The sequence below is a fragment of the Manihot esculenta genome, chromosome 12 (genome assembly GCF_001659605.2).
Source record: "Manihot esculenta cultivar AM560-2 chromosome 12, M.esculenta_v8, whole genome shotgun sequence".
NCBI lineage: Eukaryota > Viridiplantae > Streptophyta > Magnoliopsida > Malpighiales > Euphorbiaceae > Manihot > Manihot esculenta.
In genome coordinates, this window is record NC_035172.2 from 11,025,118 (window position 1) to 11,044,559 (window position 19,442).

The 19,442-nt window shown below is 34.0% G+C and overlaps 2 protein-coding genes across 2 annotated transcripts; one reads left to right on the plus strand and one right to left on the minus strand.

Annotated features, from left to right (window-relative positions):
- Positions 1-972: 972 nt before the first annotated feature.
- Positions 973-2,721, minus strand: LOC110627540. Its single transcript, XM_021773889.1, has 2 exons — positions 1,396-2,721; positions 973-1,041 (listed from the first exon to the last, which is right to left on the minus strand). The coding sequence occupies exons 1-2, from the start codon at positions 2,719-2,721 to the stop codon at positions 973-975; spliced, it is 1,395 nt and encodes a 464-aa protein (XP_021629581.1).
- A 675-nt stretch (positions 2,722-3,396) lies between these two features.
- Positions 3,397-18,375, plus strand: LOC110627539 (vacuolar sorting protein 18). Its single transcript, XM_043948751.1, has 23 exons — positions 3,397-3,689; positions 3,780-3,992; positions 4,100-4,239; positions 4,643-4,738; positions 5,032-5,099; positions 5,337-5,438; positions 5,675-5,819; positions 6,017-6,160; positions 6,261-6,380; positions 6,568-6,624; positions 8,066-8,125; positions 8,798-8,905; positions 9,719-9,861; positions 10,884-10,962; positions 11,373-11,435; positions 11,595-11,725; positions 13,369-13,474; positions 13,629-13,817; positions 15,709-15,936; positions 16,188-16,343; positions 16,584-16,745; positions 17,507-17,623; positions 17,937-18,375. The coding sequence occupies exons 1-23, from the start codon at positions 3,527-3,529 to the stop codon at positions 18,108-18,110; spliced, it is 2,964 nt and encodes a 987-aa protein (XP_043804686.1). The 5' UTR covers positions 3,397-3,526; the 3' UTR covers positions 18,111-18,375.
- The last annotated feature ends 1,067 nt before the right edge of the window (positions 18,376-19,442 follow it).

The following is a 19,442-nucleotide window of genomic DNA, read 5'->3' on the forward strand; positions in this document are numbered from 1 at the left end:
GTATTGAAGTATTATAATGAATGGAAATGGAAGAATAAAAAGTGTTAAAAATTAATTAAATGAGATATTATAAATAAAAGTTAATGGTGACTTAAGTGTTATTTCAAATAAAAAATGAAAAATCAAAATGTTTAAATTATAATAGGCGAAGATGAACTGATTAAGGATTTAAATATATAATTTAAAAAATACAATAACAGTTCTATTAATTATGCTAAAATTTAAGAATTCAAGTGTAGTTTATCTATTTAAAAATGGTAATAAAGATATTTCTATATTTTTAACGACAAAAATAGATGGAGTGACCTCTAATTTGGACAAACAGATTATAGATGGATTTAAGTGTTCGATTTTTAAAAATACAGAAATTAATAATCAATTCGTTAATTATATTAAAATTCAGAAATTAAAGTGCAATTTACTCTATTATTTTATCTAAAAACTTGCAATAATTTTAAATTGATGAGAGGGAGTTTAAATTTTAAATTTAAAAATATGCAAAATTTTTACAAGGGCAATATGGTAAAAATAATCTATTATCTTGAATGAAATTATATTAAAATATTATTTTGAATTACATATTAACTGGATTTATTTAACACTATTCAAAATTAAATATGATTATAATAGTTTATTTATATACTATTATAATATAAAAAAAGAGTAGATAATAATTTTAAGATAAAAAAGGAAATAAGACAAAAATTATAAAATGTGTATAAAATTTTTAAATTATTCAAAGACTACACATCCCAAAGTATAAGAAGTAAGCCTAAATATGGTAACCAAATAGGAAATCAATTAACTAGTGTCCAGATTTCTAAAATTCATGGGCATCAAACGGTCCAAATTCATAAATGCAAGTTTTTTTTATAAGTTTAATTTTTTTTTTTCCCTCTTTTACTTCTTAAAGTTAAATGAACCAAGAGTTCAACTTGGACATTGAATTTTCCGTACCAAGACAAGTATCTCCTATTCTGATATCATCAGCTTCCGCAATTTCCCAATTTCACCGTTCCTTTTTAAAACCTGTATTTGTCTCTGTATTGGAATTTTCTTATTAACGTCTTACTACTTCTAGGACTTCTCTCGGTTACATCTTTTAACGGCCACCAACGTCTGTTTAACATTTATAAATGCATGCTCCGCAAACCAAATCAAGGGAATAGAAGCCAAAAAGATGAAACAAGGATAGGACATCATTTCAATTTCAATTGTTAACCGCAGAAAACCATGAAGTTTGAAAAATAGTTATCCTCAACCGAAAGCAAGATACAAGTTTATCCAATTATTGCATAGCAGAAATCAAATCTAATAATGCAATCCATAACAAGAGTTATGGCTTTTAAACATCGATCAGTTAAAGCAATTAAAATTGTACTAAACTTCCTTAACATTCTCTTCTTCTTCAACTTCAAAGCTCAGAGTCTGGCAAACAGGGTCCCCAGCTATCTCGTCTTCATCAGTGCAAAAGAACGATTTCCTCCCAACCAAATCAGACACCCTTTTTGCAGCTCCTGAGTCCCTTGGAGTCTCATTCACGCATTGGGTAGTCTTGATCTTTGGCAAAACATCACCCATTGCCTCAATAGATGGCCAAGTCTCCTCCACTACGGCATCACTCTTATATATCACCACTTCATTTGGTATTTCCCATTTCTTCTTCGTACTACTCTCTATTCTCTGATTCACTCCGCTGCCTCGAGAAACACGCCTTTTGTTGCCATCTTCCTTGTCACTGTCGGGCAGAGACCTCTTCCGAGCTTCAGTTGAAGTTAAATTCCCATTAGACTGATGCGTTTCAAACTGATTATACCTACTTGGTACAACTCGTCCTGGTTTCACTGGTTTCTTATTTGACACTGATTTTTGTCCATCTCTGAATAGCGTCTTTGGCTGGATCAATGCAAGAAATCCATCTTCTTTCTTTACGGACTTTTTAGATCCCACTGTAGTAGCTGCCAGCTTCGGAGCTTGAATCTTGGAAGTAGTTTTGCGTGATCTTGGACTTAAGCTCTTTCCTCTTTCTTTGGTAGCTTTTAACTCATCAATTTCTTCAAGATTCCAGAAACAAGATTTTCTGCGATTCTGCGTAGAAACAGGGGTAATTTCTTGCTTACTCAATAATCGAGACTTAGCTCCAGAAAATATCTCCGATGGCCCCATACTGACTCCTCTTCGATTAATCTTTGTTTTTGAACTAGAAAGCAACGACTCTTCAATTGTGACAGTCTGTTTCGGCTCCATGAATTTTGCTGGCACAATTCTCCCTCTCTTTTCTATCTTGAGACTTCTTTCTGCCTTTTCTAGCTTTAGGGCTTCGAGTCTCAACGATAAACGTCTAATCTCCTTCTCAATCTCTTCTATCTCCTTGTCTACAATTCCCTCGTCGCGATTTTTGTTTTCTTTCAGAATCAAATTATTGGATACTGTACCTGGCATAGAAACAAACTTCAATGGATTCTCTCCTGCGTTAGCGATGACGCCATTGGAGTTAAGGGGCTTGATGGGTATTGAAGACACCAATGATGTGAAAGAAACAGGCGATTTCTCAAAAACAGGGCTCAGATTCTCCTTACTGCAACTGGATTCAATAGATTGAGTCCACCACGTTGATTTGATCCCCACCGAGTCCTCTGATTCGCTATTGTCAAATGCTTCGTTGTTCCACACCTGGAGCTCTGGTGCGTTAATTGGATCAGGATAGTGAAGCAAGCTCATTATTCTTCGGAAATGGTGTTTCTTGATAGTGATAAAGATTGGTTTCCTTTAAGTTCTGATATTGTACGTTGGTCTTGAAGGATTTGTTGAGAGAGATAAGAATCACAGAGGAAGGGATGGCAAACGTAGGAAGAGATTTATCTTAATGAGGGAATTTTGTGGGTTTTGTGTTTTAAGATTTTTGACCGTTGGAGGGGGAGGAGATGTAAACGTTGGAGAACGATCGGCCGTTGGATGATAAAACGGCTTTTATAGACGCTCTAAACAGTTTAGCTTTGAATTTAATTTATATCAGTAATATTTAAATTTATTTTGAATTTAATTAAAAATTAATTTAAATTATTTAAATTTATTTTAAACTTAATTATATCTATATAAACAAATTTGAATGCGTTTAATTTTATATATTTTAATTAATAATTTATATATAAAATATTTTTTATTAATAATTTTTATTTAACAAATTTAATATTTTTACAAAATATTTAAAATTTAATTTTTTAATAAAAATATAAAAAATTATAAATATTATTATAAAATATATATTTTTTAAATTAAATTAATTATTTATATAAATAAGTTTCAACAGTGGATACGGTGGACTCCTAGTTCTTCGATTCAAAACGGTGCGTTTTGGCGTAAAAAAAACCTTGATAGACAAAGCCAGATACAAGACGACGTTGTGAACAGATTGAAGTTTTTTGCCCAAGAACAGATTTAACCTCGAGACTAACTGCACATCTTTGCTCGCTTTCCCGGTGATCTGCTCAACTCTGATAAGGAAATTGGTTTTGGGAGCTGAAAGATGGATCAAGGGAGGCAGGTGTTCACGGTGGATCTTCTAGAGAGATACGCGGCTAAGGGGAAAGGTGTAATTACTTGCATGGCAGCTGGAAACGATGTTATTGTGATAGGAACTAGCAAAGGATGGGTGATTAGACATGATTTTGGGGTCGGTGATTCTTTTGGTGAGCAACCATTCTTTTAGCTATTTCGATGAATTTGATTAAATAGGATTACAAAATTGTTAAATTCATTGTTGGCGATTTGGGATGTAGATATTGATCTTTCTGTGGGTCGACCCGGGGAGCAATCTATTCACAGAGTATTCGTTGATCCTGGAGGAAGCCATTGTATTGCTACAGTGGTTGGTAGTGGAGGTGCTGAAACTTACTATACTCATGCAAAGTGGACCAAGCCTCGTGTTCTGAGCAAATTGAAAGGTCTTGTTGTTAATGCTGTTGCTTGGAATAGACAACAGATCACTGAAGGTAGATTATTTCATTTTTTTTTTTTTTTATAATTTTCTATGTCATTTGCTTTCTGGTAAATTTTGATAGGGTTTTGTGAATGTGATTAATGATGTATTTTATTTCAGCTTCCACGAAAGAAGTTATTCTGGGAGCAGAAAATGGCCAACTTCATGAGATTGCAGTGGATGAGAAGGATAAGAGGGAGAAGTATATAAAGTTTCTGTTTCAATTAACTGAACTTCCGGAAGCTTTCATGGGTTTGCAGGTTTTTTTTTTAGTTATCTACTTCTGGCAAATAGTTCTTCATCCTTTTTCATCTTTACATTTTTGTAACTGTTATTTTAGGAGGCACCCCAAATTTCTATAGAGGCAAAGAAATAGTGTGTGTGTGTATATATATATATATATATATATATATATATATATAATGCTCGATATCTGATTGCTTCGGGCTTTGGCCTGTGAATTTCATGGATTAATGCATGATTCTTCGAAGTTAGTATGGATGTTAAAACTTTTCTTTCCCTTATTTCCAACTCCTCGTAGTTCCTTCCGTCTAAAATAAAAAGATAAATCGGTACTGTCCGAAAAGTTGCCTCTGGATAAAATTGTATGATTTAAAGTTTAAACTAAGAAGTTATTGTGTTATTGTGTTATTGTGTATGCAGATGGAAACAGCCAACTTAACCAATGGAACAAGATACTATGTGATGGCTGTTACTCCTACCCGACTATATTCATTTACTGGAATTGGAACACTGGAGGTATGTTTATTTCAATACATGTTCAACATGTTGAGGCTTGAAAATACTGAATTGAGCTTAATGAAACTATTAATTATGTATGTTTCTGAATTTAGATTTTTTAGGCCTACAGCAGAATGCTCCAATCCACAAACTAAACATAATGCTCCAGTACTTAATATTTGCTTATATTATGAATTTCATTTATGTGGATTAAAGTTTACTTCAGTGGAAGTTATTAATCCTTTCTTTTTGCATTATATTGGTAATCGTGACTTCAACGTGATGCTTATTATGTTGCTTTGCATTTGCAGACGGTTTTTGCTAGTTATTTAGACCGTGCAGTGCATTTCATGGAGCTCCCTGGTGAAATACCAAACAGGCAAGTGTTTTTCCTCAAATTAATATTGTTTTAAGCTATCTGAAAAAGAAGCTTAGAGAGTCTGTAAGGTATTAACATCATAACTTGTGTAAAGTTATTTTGCTTTTTTTTTTTTTTTTTTTTTTTTAATTAGCAATCTGCGGTTTGTTAGTGAATGGAAAAATATTATTTTCTGATTACTTTTAAACTTTCTGACATTTGTTTATTCAAAATTCTGCCATTTTGCTAAACTCTTAGTGAACTCCACTTCTTTATCAAGCAAAGAAGAGCTGTGCATTTCGCATGGCTTTCTGGCACAGGCATCTATCATGGTGGCCTCAATTTTGGAGCACAGCATAGGTAAAGGATGTCACCATCGACTCTTTCTTCCTTTATATCCATAAAAATTTGTGCTTCAGATTTCTTAAGTTTCCAATCCTCTTTTTTTTTTTTTTTTTTTTTTTTTTAAAAAAAAAAAGAGAAAGCACTTTGTAGTTTTGTTCATATGGTGCAGTTTATTAGGCCTCATTGTTTTATCAGCATATAATTCTGTTAAATGTTTTCTTTCAATTGTTTGTGGGAAACTTCTTTGGTAGTTACCCAAATGGAGATGAAAACTTTGTGGAGAACAAGGCTCTTCTGGACTATTCAAAACTAAGTGAAGGTGCTGAGGCAATTAAGCCATCTTCTATGGCGGTATCTGAGTTTCATTTCTTGCTTCTTATCGGAAATAAAGTTAAGGTGTGTTGTAAGAACATTTTAATAGCTTTATTCTTGATGATACCAATTTTTTCTCTACTTTATACATACAGAAGATGAATTTTCTTTAATTATTTATTATTTTAATAAACTATTGCTAGTCATAGTTGTAACTGGCTTTAATTTTTCTTGAATTTTATATTTAGGTCTGTAATTTTTTCTATGTTAATTTTTTGTAGGTTGTGAACAGAATCAGTGAGCAAATAATAGAGGAACTTCAGTTCGATCAAACATCTGAATCAGTTTCAAGGGATATTATTGGATTATGTATCGATGCCACTGCTGGCTTGTTCTATGCATATGACCAAAATTCTATATTTCAGGTTTGTATATAATGATAGCTTCATCTTTTCCCATTCTGTTTTCTTGCTGCAAAAAGAATGTAAGTTTTCATTTATGCTTGTGAATTGAGAAATATTGTAGGTCTCTGTTAATGACGAAGGCCGAGACATGTGGAAGGTGTATCTAGACATGAAGGAATATACTGCAGCTTTAGCAAATTGCCGTGACCCGCTGCAGAGAGACCAAGTATATTTGTTGCAGGTAATTTCAAAAGAACCTCATTGTAAGGAAAGTAAAGGCTGTTTTATTTGTAATTTTTTACTAAATTCTCATTTTCTTTACCAATAAAAGCATTTCAATTTATTGCCAGCTTTCAGATGCATCTGTACAGAGGAGCTTCACAGTAATTTTCTTGAACCTTGTATAACTAGAGTTGTTTTTGTTTCAGGCAGATGCTGCATTTGCCTCCAGGGATTTTCTGAGAGCAGCATCTTTCTATGCAAAGGTAATCCTTTGTTTCTTAATTTTAGTTTTTAGCATCTTTTATTTCATTATGTTGAATGTGTACATTTATGTGTTTTTATTTTTGTTGTAGCTTAATATTAATGCCTCATGCCTTGAATGCGTGGTTGTCATTCTGTATATGTGCCTAAAGTCAATCCTCTGCTTTCCCTCACTTCGCATGTTGGCATCCTCAATTTGGTCTATTGGGACACGATCAAGTTTGATAAAAGTCAAAAGAATTTTGCGCAAAAGCAATAATCTATTAAATGGTTTGTTTTCCTTTTGTGAGATTCTTTGCGTGAAGGCAAGAAGCTCTGCTTAAAGAACTATTGCTTTTCTTCTATTAATGTTATAAATATAATAGTGTATGTATGTATATTTGCGATGGGGAGTTGGAAGGGTGCATTGAAGTATGTTGGTTTTTTGGAGGAGAGGAAAACAGGAGACTTAATATTTTCTTATCATTTTATTCATTGAAATATGGATTTATATATGAAAAAACATAATAGAAAATCTTAACAGAAAAGAAAGCTTAACTGCTATGTCTACCAAACTAAATCTTAACAAAATCATAAATAATCTGAATCTTATCCTATCTTTCAGATATTGAATTATTTTGCTAAAATCATTCAACATATTTTTTGAACAGCAAAAGTTGCATATTCCAACCCTCTTCCTTGCGTCTTTTGCAGTAGATTATCGCAATTTTGTGACATGTTGGTCTCTTCATGACCTTTTTTTTTTTTCATTTGTATTTGCATTTGCATTTTATAGACATGCTTAGGTCCCTTAGTATTGGCTTTGGCATTGGCATTGGCATTGACATTGATATGGGCATTGGCAATGTTATTGGCATCGGTATCGGCGTTGACATTGGTATTGGCATTGATATTGGAGTTGATGGAGAAGTCATTTATCTTGACATGGCTTTTTTTTGTTGTCTTTGGAGAAGTTCTTCTTCTTGTGGCATAGCCAATTTGGATCTGTTGTGGCATGGATTTATTTTTTTTCTTCATATGACATTTTTTTCTTATTCTTCCATCTTCTCTCTCTTTTTTTTTTTCATCTTGGATCTCCCTCAAGCCTTTAAAAAAATATAGCTCTGATACCAATTGTTGGTTTTTGAGAGGAGACGAAAACAAGAGACTTAGTAGGGTCTTATCATTTTATTCATTGAAGCATAGATTTATAGAGGAAAAAACATAATAGAAAATCTTAACAGCTATATCTACCAAATTAAATCGAAACAAAATCATAAATACTGAATTTTATCCTATCTTTCATGTATTGAATTATTCTCCTAAAATCATTCAAAATACTTTTTGAATAGCAGAAGAAGCATTTTCCAACAAAGTATTATCCAAAATTGAGATTTTGAAGTGGTTAAACTTTTCTTTCCTTTGTTTGCATGCAGCCTTTAACTAATGTTTGTTGTTCTCCAGGTTAATTATATACTATCATTTGAGGAAATCACCCTGAAGTTTATTAGTGCTAGCGAACAGGTATTGCAGTATCATTGATCTTTTCAGTAAAATTTGTATGTTATTGCAAACATAATTAATGTTCTTTTCCATATGAAATAATATTTTTACTTTAATATACATACGTAATTAATGTGCTTTTCCATATGAAATAATATTTTTTACTGTAATATATATTACTTAAAGGTAAATTAGATTTGACAAGGATGTTTATCATGTTTTGTTCACTAATCCTCAATGTTTTTTTAAAATTTTCCATGCATTTTCACAATGTTGGTAGATTCGTATTTACTTTGATTCTGATTATGGTTAATTATATAAAGCTCTTTACTCCTAATACAGGTTGGCACTAGACAAATTGCTTGATGATGCATGTTAGAAGTATGATCTGAATTTCCTAATTATAATATTATTGAACATGCACTTTGCAACTGCTTTCATAAGGATTAGAATTATGCATAGATGCATTTGATTGAAAAATGGTTAGCTATATAAAGCTCTTTACTTCTTATACAGATCAGCACTTGACAAGAAGTTTGACGATGCATGTTAAAATTTAAATCTAATATATATATTAATGATTATAATCCTTGGAACTGCTTACATAGGGGTAATGAATTTTGCATAGATGTTTTTAGCTGAAATGTTTTTGTTTTGAATTTACTTATGCACATCTGCATATTTTACTTGCAGGACGCTTTGAGAACTTTCTTATTGCGGAAACTAGACAATCTTACAAAGGATGACAAATGTCAAATAACAATGATTTCCACGTGGGCAACTGAATTGTACTTAGACAAGGTTTTCTTTCTTTCCCTGCATTACTTTTGAATGATTATCAGTTTGATTTATTCCACTCTCCATATGCTGAATGGCACGGCACTGTGAACTTTGGTTTGAGTTGGATCCTACAACACCAGGCACTTTGAGACAATTGTTTTCTTTCAACTTTTCAATTTCCATTTGCATGTCTACATTATTCAAACTTAAGAATTTAATTGCTGAAATTACTTCTGCAAGCATGATTGCAAACGTGCACTTTTTTCCTTACAGTTTTTGGGCACATAAGTGCCTGTTGTACGAAGCAATCCACATTTGTGGGTTTTGCAGTTAGGTTGTTTCCTTAGCTCGAACCCATGACCTTAGGCCAAAAGTGGAGTAACTTTACCATTACACCAGAGACACTCTCTAAAATATGGGATTTCTGTGCATGTTGTTGAAATTTTATGTAATTAGAAATTATGTTTCTTGAATGGAAATGATGCTTTTACCTTAAACTTCTTTTGTATCTCTGATTCTCTCTGTTTTTGCACATCTGAAAAGCCTGTGCTTACCAAGCATTGTCAGATAATTTTTAACTGTTAAACAAAAAGTAGCATAAAAGCATCAAAGAAAAATTTTGAGTGATGATGGTACACATTTAGAAACATTCTTTAACTACCTGCTTCATTTATTCTACTCTGTTGTATATTTTACAGTCTGTCTCACATGAGAATGCGAATTGTTCTTATTCTGAATGCATTTCTACTTGGATCCAGAAACTAAGCCACTGTAATTGATATCATTGATATCTTATGATAAAATTACATTAGATTTTATGTATATCTTTTCAAGATAAATCGGCTACTTTTGGAAGAGGAAAGTGCTTCAGAGAATCACAGTTCTGAGTATCAATCAGTCATTCAAGAGTTCCGTGCTTTCCTTAGTGACAGCAAGGATGTCTTGGATGAGGCAACCACAATGAGACTATTAGAGAGGTATATCATTCTATAATTTCTTGTTGCATCTCATTTGCCAACACATATTTTTATTTATCAGCACCATCTGCTGTAAATTGTTTTATTTCTCCAATTTTCTTAGTAGCATAGTGAATGAAGAAATAAGAACATGATATATGTGTGTGATGTCTGTGCAGTGGTTAGGAGCATTTGGTTATTTAGAAATTTTAGTCTGCAGATGCTGTTAAAAAAAGCCGTTTGAAAAAATCGTTTAGTTGCTTTGGAGTTCTTATGCCTAAAGCTGTTAAATGCATCTGTAAACTAATATTTAATACCCTCTAACTAACATAATTAATGAAGTCATTTTCTCTACTGAGCTCCAACAACAATGCCAATCAGATCTTAAGTTGTTTCTCTGTTTCAGATAAATAAAGCAGTGTGTTGTTTGATTGAGAGATGTCTACCTTCTTATTGTCTTTTTGATTATAGGAAGAATTACTTAATTTTGTTGAGTTCTTTGCATTGGAAGAAGTTAAGGACAGGAATATTTATGATTTTATTTTCCATTTGTTTACCTTGTTCATTTTTTCTTGAAGATAGTATTCATTTATCATGGTCATTCTGTTATGTTCTAACTATTATATGTTTTGGATGTCAAAATTGTGCAAGTGTTCACTAGCAGGATTAAGGCTTTTGTGAATTGAGTTTATCTGGGTCTTACATTAGAATTACAAATCACAATAGTAGTAGTAAACTTGTTTACTGCATTTTGACTATATTCTTCTATGGCTCAACTGTTTTACTTCAAATGTTTCCCAAGTCATTGTATTTGTGTGATACGTGATATACAAGGACTTCCTCACTTGGCAAGTATTAGATATCCATTTCAAGATAGAGGAAATTGTTTACTATTATGATAGGTTTTTTGATCCAAAACCATCTTGAGTTTTCAAGATACCATTTGCATAATTTAAGCATATACATATCTTTCATCATTTTCTCTTTGCTATTCCTTTGTTGAAATATTTTCATATGTTTCTAATTTATGTATTCTTCTGCAGTTATGGTAGGGTTGAAGAACTAGTATACTTTGCCAGTCTGAAGGAGCAGTATGAGATTGTAATTCATCACTATATTCAGGTGCTTTAACAACACACACGCTCACACACACACAACTCATACAATTTCTTTGTAGAATGTTGGTAGTTGTTAATTTTGAGTTTATCTATCCAAATCTTGCTCTGCGTTATCTTAATTATTTTTTGTACCATTGAAATATTTCTGTCTTCATTTTTAGAATTCTAATTCACAGAATTTTATCTATCTTTATAATGCAAAACAGGGGTAATATTTGCTTGGGAAAATTTTAATTCTTATTTCTTTAGAAACTAAATTTTTGTTCCTCCATTTTTCATCCATTTCATATTTGTCTTAATAAAATAGGATGAGAACAGAAAAGGCTTCATCGTCCTTAGAATAATTCATTCTAAGTTCTAAATATTTCTTTGCTTGTGTTCATGTGTGTGTTGGGTGGATGGTCTTTGATTCAGCAAGGGGAAGCAAAGAGAGCATTGGAAGTGCTTCAAAAACCTGCTGTTCCTATTGACCTTCAGGTACATGTTAAAGTTCTTGATTTATATTATGGTCAATTTTCTCAATTACAAATGTGGAATCAATCTGTAATGCTGTGTTTATGCTTTTAAAAGTCTCTTGGATCTTATTTTCGGTCATTATATTTGTAAGGTAATAAGCGAGATAATTTTACTTTGCAGTACAAGTTTGCTCCTGATCTTATTGCGCTCGATGCATATGAAACTGTGGAATCATGGATGGCCACAAAGAACCTAAACCCACGGAAACTGATTCCTGCAATGATGCGTTATTCAAGTGAACCCCATGCAAAGTAATGTGGATATTTGTTTGAATTTTTTTGTGTTTCTTCTTTCCTTTAAGATGAGTGCTTATTCTCATTTTAAGCATGAGTATGGTTTATTTATGGTGATATATTTTTTGACTCCTAATTTAATTTGCAGCATCAAGCAGCCGAGGTTATAATTTCTGATCATCCAACTCTCTGCTGACTTTATGGATTCAGATATAGGGGAATTTTTTTAATTTAAAAAAGAAAATAAATTTTTTATCTGGGTTGGTTTTATTTTAAATAAAAAGGGCAACAAAATTCAAAAGAGGGCATGGGTGGAGAAAATGATGGAGAGAGAAAGAAGGGAAGGGGGAAAGAGCTAACCATGGTAAATTTGTTTCAATTATAAGGTAATAATGTTACTTGTTAATTTTGGGTTGGGCCTGACTCACACCAAAAGTTAGCTCAAGGGGAGCTGAAGCGAGCTAAGAGGAGGAGTGCCTATGGCCCATATAAGGGGCATTTTATCTTTTTCCAAACCGATGCGGATTCAACATACCCCTCACGCTACTTGTGCGTGACATATTCATGGGAAGCCCAATATGGGATAGGACATATTCATGGGAGGCCCAATATGAAATGGGAGACTCGGATACCATGTTAAATTCGGGTCACGCCTAATTCATTCCACCAAAAGTTAGCTCAAGGGGAGCTGAAGCGAGCTAAGAGGAGGAGTGCCTATGGCCCATATAAGGAGCATTTTATCTTTTTCCAAACCGATGCGGATTCAACATACCCCTCACGCTACTTGTGCGTGACATATTCATGGGAAGCCCAATATGGGATAGGACATATTCATGGGAGGCCCAATATGAAATGGGAGACTCGGATACCATGTTAAATTCGGGTCACGCCTAATTCATTCCAAAAGCCAGCACAAGGGGAGGAGTGCCTATGGCCCATACAAGGGGCACTTTACCCCTTTTCCAAAGCAACATGGGATTCAACGTCACTAAACACAGAAAATGTGAACTCTTTGTACCAAAAGACTTATTCATTGACATAATATTTATGGATTTACTCATTAATATTGACAAATCCGAGGGACAAAGTTGCAATTTACCAAAATTGAAAGTGATAGGTTTGGTACAAAGAGTAATTATTAATTATCTAAATCTAGATAATATTAACAAGGTACATGTTTGCTGATATATTTCTCTGACGATAGACATGAATTTAGACTAATTATTAATTATCTAAATCTAGTCCAGATGCACTGTTATTGACTGTAATTTTATCTTCCATCAATGCTAAAGAGCCAAGTCACCTAACAACAGCAAATGTTTTGTTCGTGAAGATTAGGATGATAAACAGATGCTTAGTTCTCGTGATGAATCCTAGACAAAAAATGGTGCAATTAATTGTTCATATGATATTCCTATGATGTGCGATGGCATGTGTTCTTCTGTCTGAATGTGTAGCCAAATATCCCTTTTCTCAAAGGAAATTGCATTGCACATCATTAGACAGGACTCCTAGTTGATGGATTAGCAATTTGAATGTAACTTTTGAATGCATAAGTTCTATTCCCTCTTTAGACGTTGAAGTATAGATGTGCAACTTGGTATGTGTTATTTCTTGTAAATTTTGGATCAATTTTCACTGCAACTTTACATCACATGCAGGAATGAAACCCATGAAGTCATCAAATATTTGGAATTCTGCGTACATCAATTGCATAATGAGGATCCTGGAATTCACAATCTGCTTCTTTCTCTGTATGCTAAGCAGGTCAGCATGTTCATAGAACTTTTGATGAATATGTGACTGATTTTTATGTAAAAAACATGAATATCTTTTTATTTGTTGTCTCATCTTGTAGACTACACTGCATAAGTGAATTGTTTAGATGGGACTTCACTTTGTTTTTTTTTTTTGTAATCAGGAAGATGACGGTGCACTTTTGCGTTTCCTTCAATGCAAGTTTGGTAAAGGAAGGGAAAATGGGCCTGATTTCTTCTATGATCCCAAGTATGCTTTGCGTCTTTGCCTCAAGGAAAAGCGAATGCGTGCCTGTGTTCACATATACAGCATGATGGCCATGCATGAAGAAGCAGTTGCTCTTGCTCTGCAGGTGAGTTTTGGGATTGCACTTCTATATTTGTATTATGCCAAAAGCCTTGAATCTGGTTCTAGATCAGATTTATACTGCTTTCAGCATAGATTAGTAAATCCACAAGCATGGGTTCTTCAATACTGTAGAATGAAAGAAAAGTTTGCTTGGAAAATGTATTTTCTGGCAACCCAAGGACATGCTTGTGATGATCTTTATAATTAGAACTCTTATATTGGTCATTGGTCAAGGGTTTGAGCTTTTAACCAAACTTTTCTTTGCTTAGTCTTTCTCTCCTCCCCCTTTGCCTCAGAAATCAAATAAACCCATTAACAGATGAGACAATTCCTGAAACTTAAGCATGGACAATTAAACCTTAATTGCTAGGTGCAAGTAAAGCAAATGGGAATACTACCCTTTTCTTAAAATTAAAAAAAAAAGCTTCTTCATATTACCTTCCACGAACAGAAAAAGGAACTTTGTTATGGAGCAACTTGGAGCCTTAGAAGTCACTTTCTTTGAAGAACACACCGGGAAGAATATTAAAGCCATTTATCTAGATATGCCATTCATGTGGGACTATTTGTAGAAATTTTGGTAGCTTCCGTTAAGAATTTTCAATGAAGATCTAGACCTGAATGTTGAAGTACTTCGAAAATTAGAATCAGGTTTGACAATATGCCACTATAATTACTCTGGGTATCAAATTATTTAATTCCTTGGCCACAATTTCAATCGTATAACATATTCACCCCTAGGTGCTGTGTCTAAATGACTACAAATATATAAAATCATTCGGTAGTTTGGAAACATTAGTAGGTAAGAACACAAAACAACTTGATTCAATGGGACATATGCTAAGTAGAGCAAACACACACACAAGCTGCAATAGTAGAGTTCGGCCAAGCTTGTTTTGAACAGTTACAGAGAAAACTTCAACACAAAGATAATGCATAGAAAGGGACAAAAAGATGGATTAAGTTATCACATCCCTTTTAATAAGACAAAATCACCATAAAAGAAGGAAAATTAAATCCTAGACGCCATACCAAGAGTGTTGACAAGTCACGATTTCCACCTTTAAAATAAGTGATGAGAAGACATAGCAATTTTTTTTTTTTGGTTGAAATTGCCAAAAGATCTGAAATGTACTGAAAAATAAGCCTTTATTTAGGCATCTAAGTTGAACTTAAAGTCCTACTATGATAAGGTAACATATCCTAGTTGAACTTGGAAAATAAAAATAAGCTAACTAGGAAACAAAAACCAAGTGGTAAAGGATTAACAAAAGTCAATTTTTTGTCCAATGATGATGCACATGCCAACCATGTAGATTGGGATTAGGATTGTGGTTAACTCAAATTAGGACTTGCAAAGTAAATCAAATACTTAAGCCATTTAAGAAAGAAATTTGAGCAAAATCTGACTTTTTCGAAAATGAAATTCGTCCATTTCAGTGTTTGGTTAAAATATATTTTCATCTAGAAGAATCTCGTTAGCCAAAGATATCAATTTGTTTCTTAACTCATATAGGAGCATAGAAGCGATAAAAATTACTAAATCTCCTTTATATGAGCCAAAAGTGAATAAATGAGGGTTAAAAATAGTCTCAGGAATTTTAAGATAATAGTGCCCAATCTTTCTCTTCCAAACACCAACCTTCCAGACATGTCATATTGAATAAGAGTTGAAATTCTCCATTTGGGCTTGGCCTTCATCTTTATTAGGTCCAATCCTCTTATTCCAATGAAGCTCAAACTCTTACATTCTACATGTCACCTTTTTTCCAAGATTGTTGAAAATTTGTGCCCTCCCTTGAGGCACATTACTAGTTACTTATTCTTTTATTTATTTATTTACTCTTTTTCTAGTTTCTATGCTATCCTGATATGCATTCCTCTTCCTGCTATAGGTTGACCCTGAGCTTGCTATGGCTGAAGCTGACAAGGTTGAAGATGATGAAGACTTGAGAAAAAAGCTTTGGCTAATGGTTGCCAAGCATGTTATTGAACAGGAAAAGGGGACTAAAAGGGAGAACATAAGGAAAGCAATAGCGTTTCTCAAGGAAACTGATGGCCTTTTGAAGATTGAGGATATATTGCCTTTCTTTCCAGACTTCGCCCTCATTGATGACTTCAAGGTACCAGCCTCTACCATTGGTCTTGTATTCCCCCTCATTAGTTTTGGAGAATCATTTCAATTATATACTGCTCTTCTTGCTATTACTTTGCGGCAATAAACCTGGTCATTAAAATATAGAGTTCTAGATGTCTTTTGGGTAGGGTTTCCATAAAGTGTTTTAAGTTTTTATTTTAGTTTTCTGACTCAATATTCTATCTTCAGTGTTATCTTCAGCTGTCATTACTGTTTGACTTTATCCTCTAAATGTAGGAGGCTATTTGCTCATCATTGGAGGACTACAACAAGCAAATTGAACAACTGAAACAGGAGATGAATGATGCCACACATGGTGCAGACAACATAAGAAATGATATTAGTGCACTTGCTCAAAGATATGCTGTCATTGATCGTGATGAGGAATGTGGGGTATGGCCATCCTAGCTTTTAGTTGCTGTTGTAGATAAACTTACATTTCACTGTTTTTGCATATATTTCTTGAGGTATCACTTATCCATCAAATATTGAAATTCTAAGCAGCTTCAACTCATAAATCCATCATATTACACTTTTATGATAAAATCCTTTTTAGTAGGCATTGTTTATATTTGAACTTGCTTTTTTCAGTATCTGAAATGGAGAATTGTTGGCTTCTAATTTTATTCTCAGGTTTGTAAGCGCAAAATCTTAACTGTGGCTGCAGACTACCGCTTTTCTCGGGGCTATACATCAGCAGGACCAATGGCTCCCTTCTATGTATTTCCATGTGGGCATTCCTTCCATGCACAATGCTTGATTGCTCATGTGACACGTTGTACCAATGAAACTCAGGTAATTGTGTGCTATTTCTTTCTTGGTACTGTATTAGGATATGCAAGTGCTAAAACTCTAGCTGAAATGTCCTTTTCTGGGTTAGTTCATAACGTTTCTCAGACTGATTCATCTTTAGAGCACAATAGATGCCTAGTAGGTTGAAATAGTTTTAACATGTTAGCATAACTATTTGTTAACTAAACTGTGTCTGTAAAAGTGGCAAAATTAAAAACTGGTTTGAGAAATGTGAGTTTCATTTTACTTTTCAGAGAGAGTTGTCACAATTAGGTCCCAAACTGTCATTGTGGCAAAGTCTATTAACATTGCTTTTTGTGAAGATGGATGGAAAACAAAAAGCAGTATGCTTATATAATGATTTGGGGCCCAAATATCTATAGTGACAACAGTTCTTTTGTTCTACTGAGTTTTCATATGCAATAATTGGGAGCAAGTGCTATGCTTTTTATTATTGATGGAAGGACTGGTTCATTTAACTAAATACTGTTCATGTGATGCACTTTTGGCATATGCACCACAAGCCCATGAAGGGGCATAATTAAGTAATGAGAATAAACTATAATCAACGTTTGTGCAAGAAGATTTGCATGGTGGAGGCAGCAGGATCCTGACTAAACAAAACCACAGTTGGCTTGTCATACGCTTCTTAATCTGCTTATATCATTTAAATTTATCTCTTCATTCATTTAAAATGAATTACAGTGCTGGAACTTCACTACTGATCTAATTCTTTCCATGGGGTGTTTGAATTGATGCTACAGGCGGAATATATACTGGATCTGCACAAGCAACTTACTTTATTAGGTGACGGAAGCAGGAAAGACTTGAATGGTAGTATAGCAGAGGATTCCATTTCTAGCACAACCCCTGCAGATAAGGTCAGGTCTTTGTTGTTTCTGATCATCAAAATCTCTAGTGATAACATGGATCTGTATGCTGTGTCTTAAATATATATATATATATATATATATATATAAAAGAAGATAATTCTACATTGCATTACATTACGTACAGTGTAGTCTATTATGTGTGTTGAATGCTAATTTTTGAATATAATTTCCACTGGTTTTGTTGCCAATACTTTGTTAGACTTTTTTGCATGCTCCCTTGAATGCACCATGTCATGCGCTTATTTCATTTGCGACTGAAGCATCCTAAACGGATATTACTTTCTTACGTTGGGATTTGCAGCTCCGCTCACAGTTGGACGATGCAATAGCCAGCGAATGCCCATTCTGCGGTGAGTTGATGATCAATGAGATCTCTTTACCCTTTATTCTCCCCGAGGAATCGCAGGAAGTTAGTTCATGGGAGATAAAACCACACAACCTTGGAAACCAGAGGACCCTCTCTTTACAAGTGTGATCATATTCTCTTTGTAAATTTGCGCCTGCACGCTTGCGTCTTTGTAATTCCAGATTCCAGTATGAGTATCTGAGGAGCTTTAGTGCCTGTGATGTGGCTGTGTCACTGTCTCGGTTTTAATTGGGTCATGGACGAGGCTTCCTATCCATTCAACGGTAGAAATGTTATTTACTTATTTGTTTATTGTTTCATTTTATTGTTATTATCAGAGATTTGTTGTTCTACCGTAAGCATTATGAGTACGACCAATTGCTATTATTGTTCATTTTATTGGATACTCCTATTATGAGATGGTACGTCAAAGACAATAGTTTCTTTAACAAGCCAATAAAAAATTTACAAAAGTTCTTGCTCCAATGGCAAGTGTTTTGTCTTGCTTTAGTGTAACATGGCTGCTGATGTGCATGGTTCTAATGTGGAGGTCAATGGCTTCATTAGCTATTTCAGATGATGATGAGGTGCTAGATATTCCAGTCCATCAGGTTCAGAACCGACAAGAAGATTATGATCTGTGTTTGTTAGGCAAATTACTAACAGATAGACCAATTAATTTTGGGGCTTTGAAGCATTACGCTTAGCATTTGGAGGCATTGAGGGGAGTTTTTACTTGCGAACTTGATAGCAAATCATATCTAATTAAGTTCTTACATGTTAGTTTACAGCGAGTCTGGGATGGTTGTTCGTGTATTTCATCAATTCCAGGTGGAGGAGGATCTTGTGAAAGTTGAACATCATTTAGCATTGGGTGCAAATAAGGGATCTTCCTTGAAGCTTTAATGACAGAGGAGGTTGGGCAAGCGCTAGGGAACCTCATTGGATCCTTCATCTCATATGTTACAAATAATCTGAATGATAGTAAAAGGTGTATGTGAATCAGAGTTTGTGTTGATGTTCACAAACCATTGAAGCGATCAAAGAAGATACAAGTGGGAGGTGGGATGATCACTTTAGTTCAATTTGCTTATGAAAGATTGCCAGTATTTTGCTTTATTTATGGCATTTAGGTCACAATGAGAAATTTTGTAATCTCTTATTTGCTGGGGTATTTAACGGAGGTTGGGGGCATCCGTTAGGGCTTCTTCCTTATTAACGGCGGTTTTAGTGGGGCATGAAAAACGTGGAGGGACATGTTGCACGTACTGGAGATTTTAGTGGGATTTCAAGAAACTGTAATTCGGGTACAAGTGCAAGGAGGGAACCATCCAATAAAAATATAATTGCTCTTGGACCGAGGAACGGGCTGGAATTTTCTGTTTAAATTCTTGTTCTTATGTATTTCTAGAATTTTCGAAAATTAATCATGCAGAAGGCTTCTATAATAAGAACATGCCT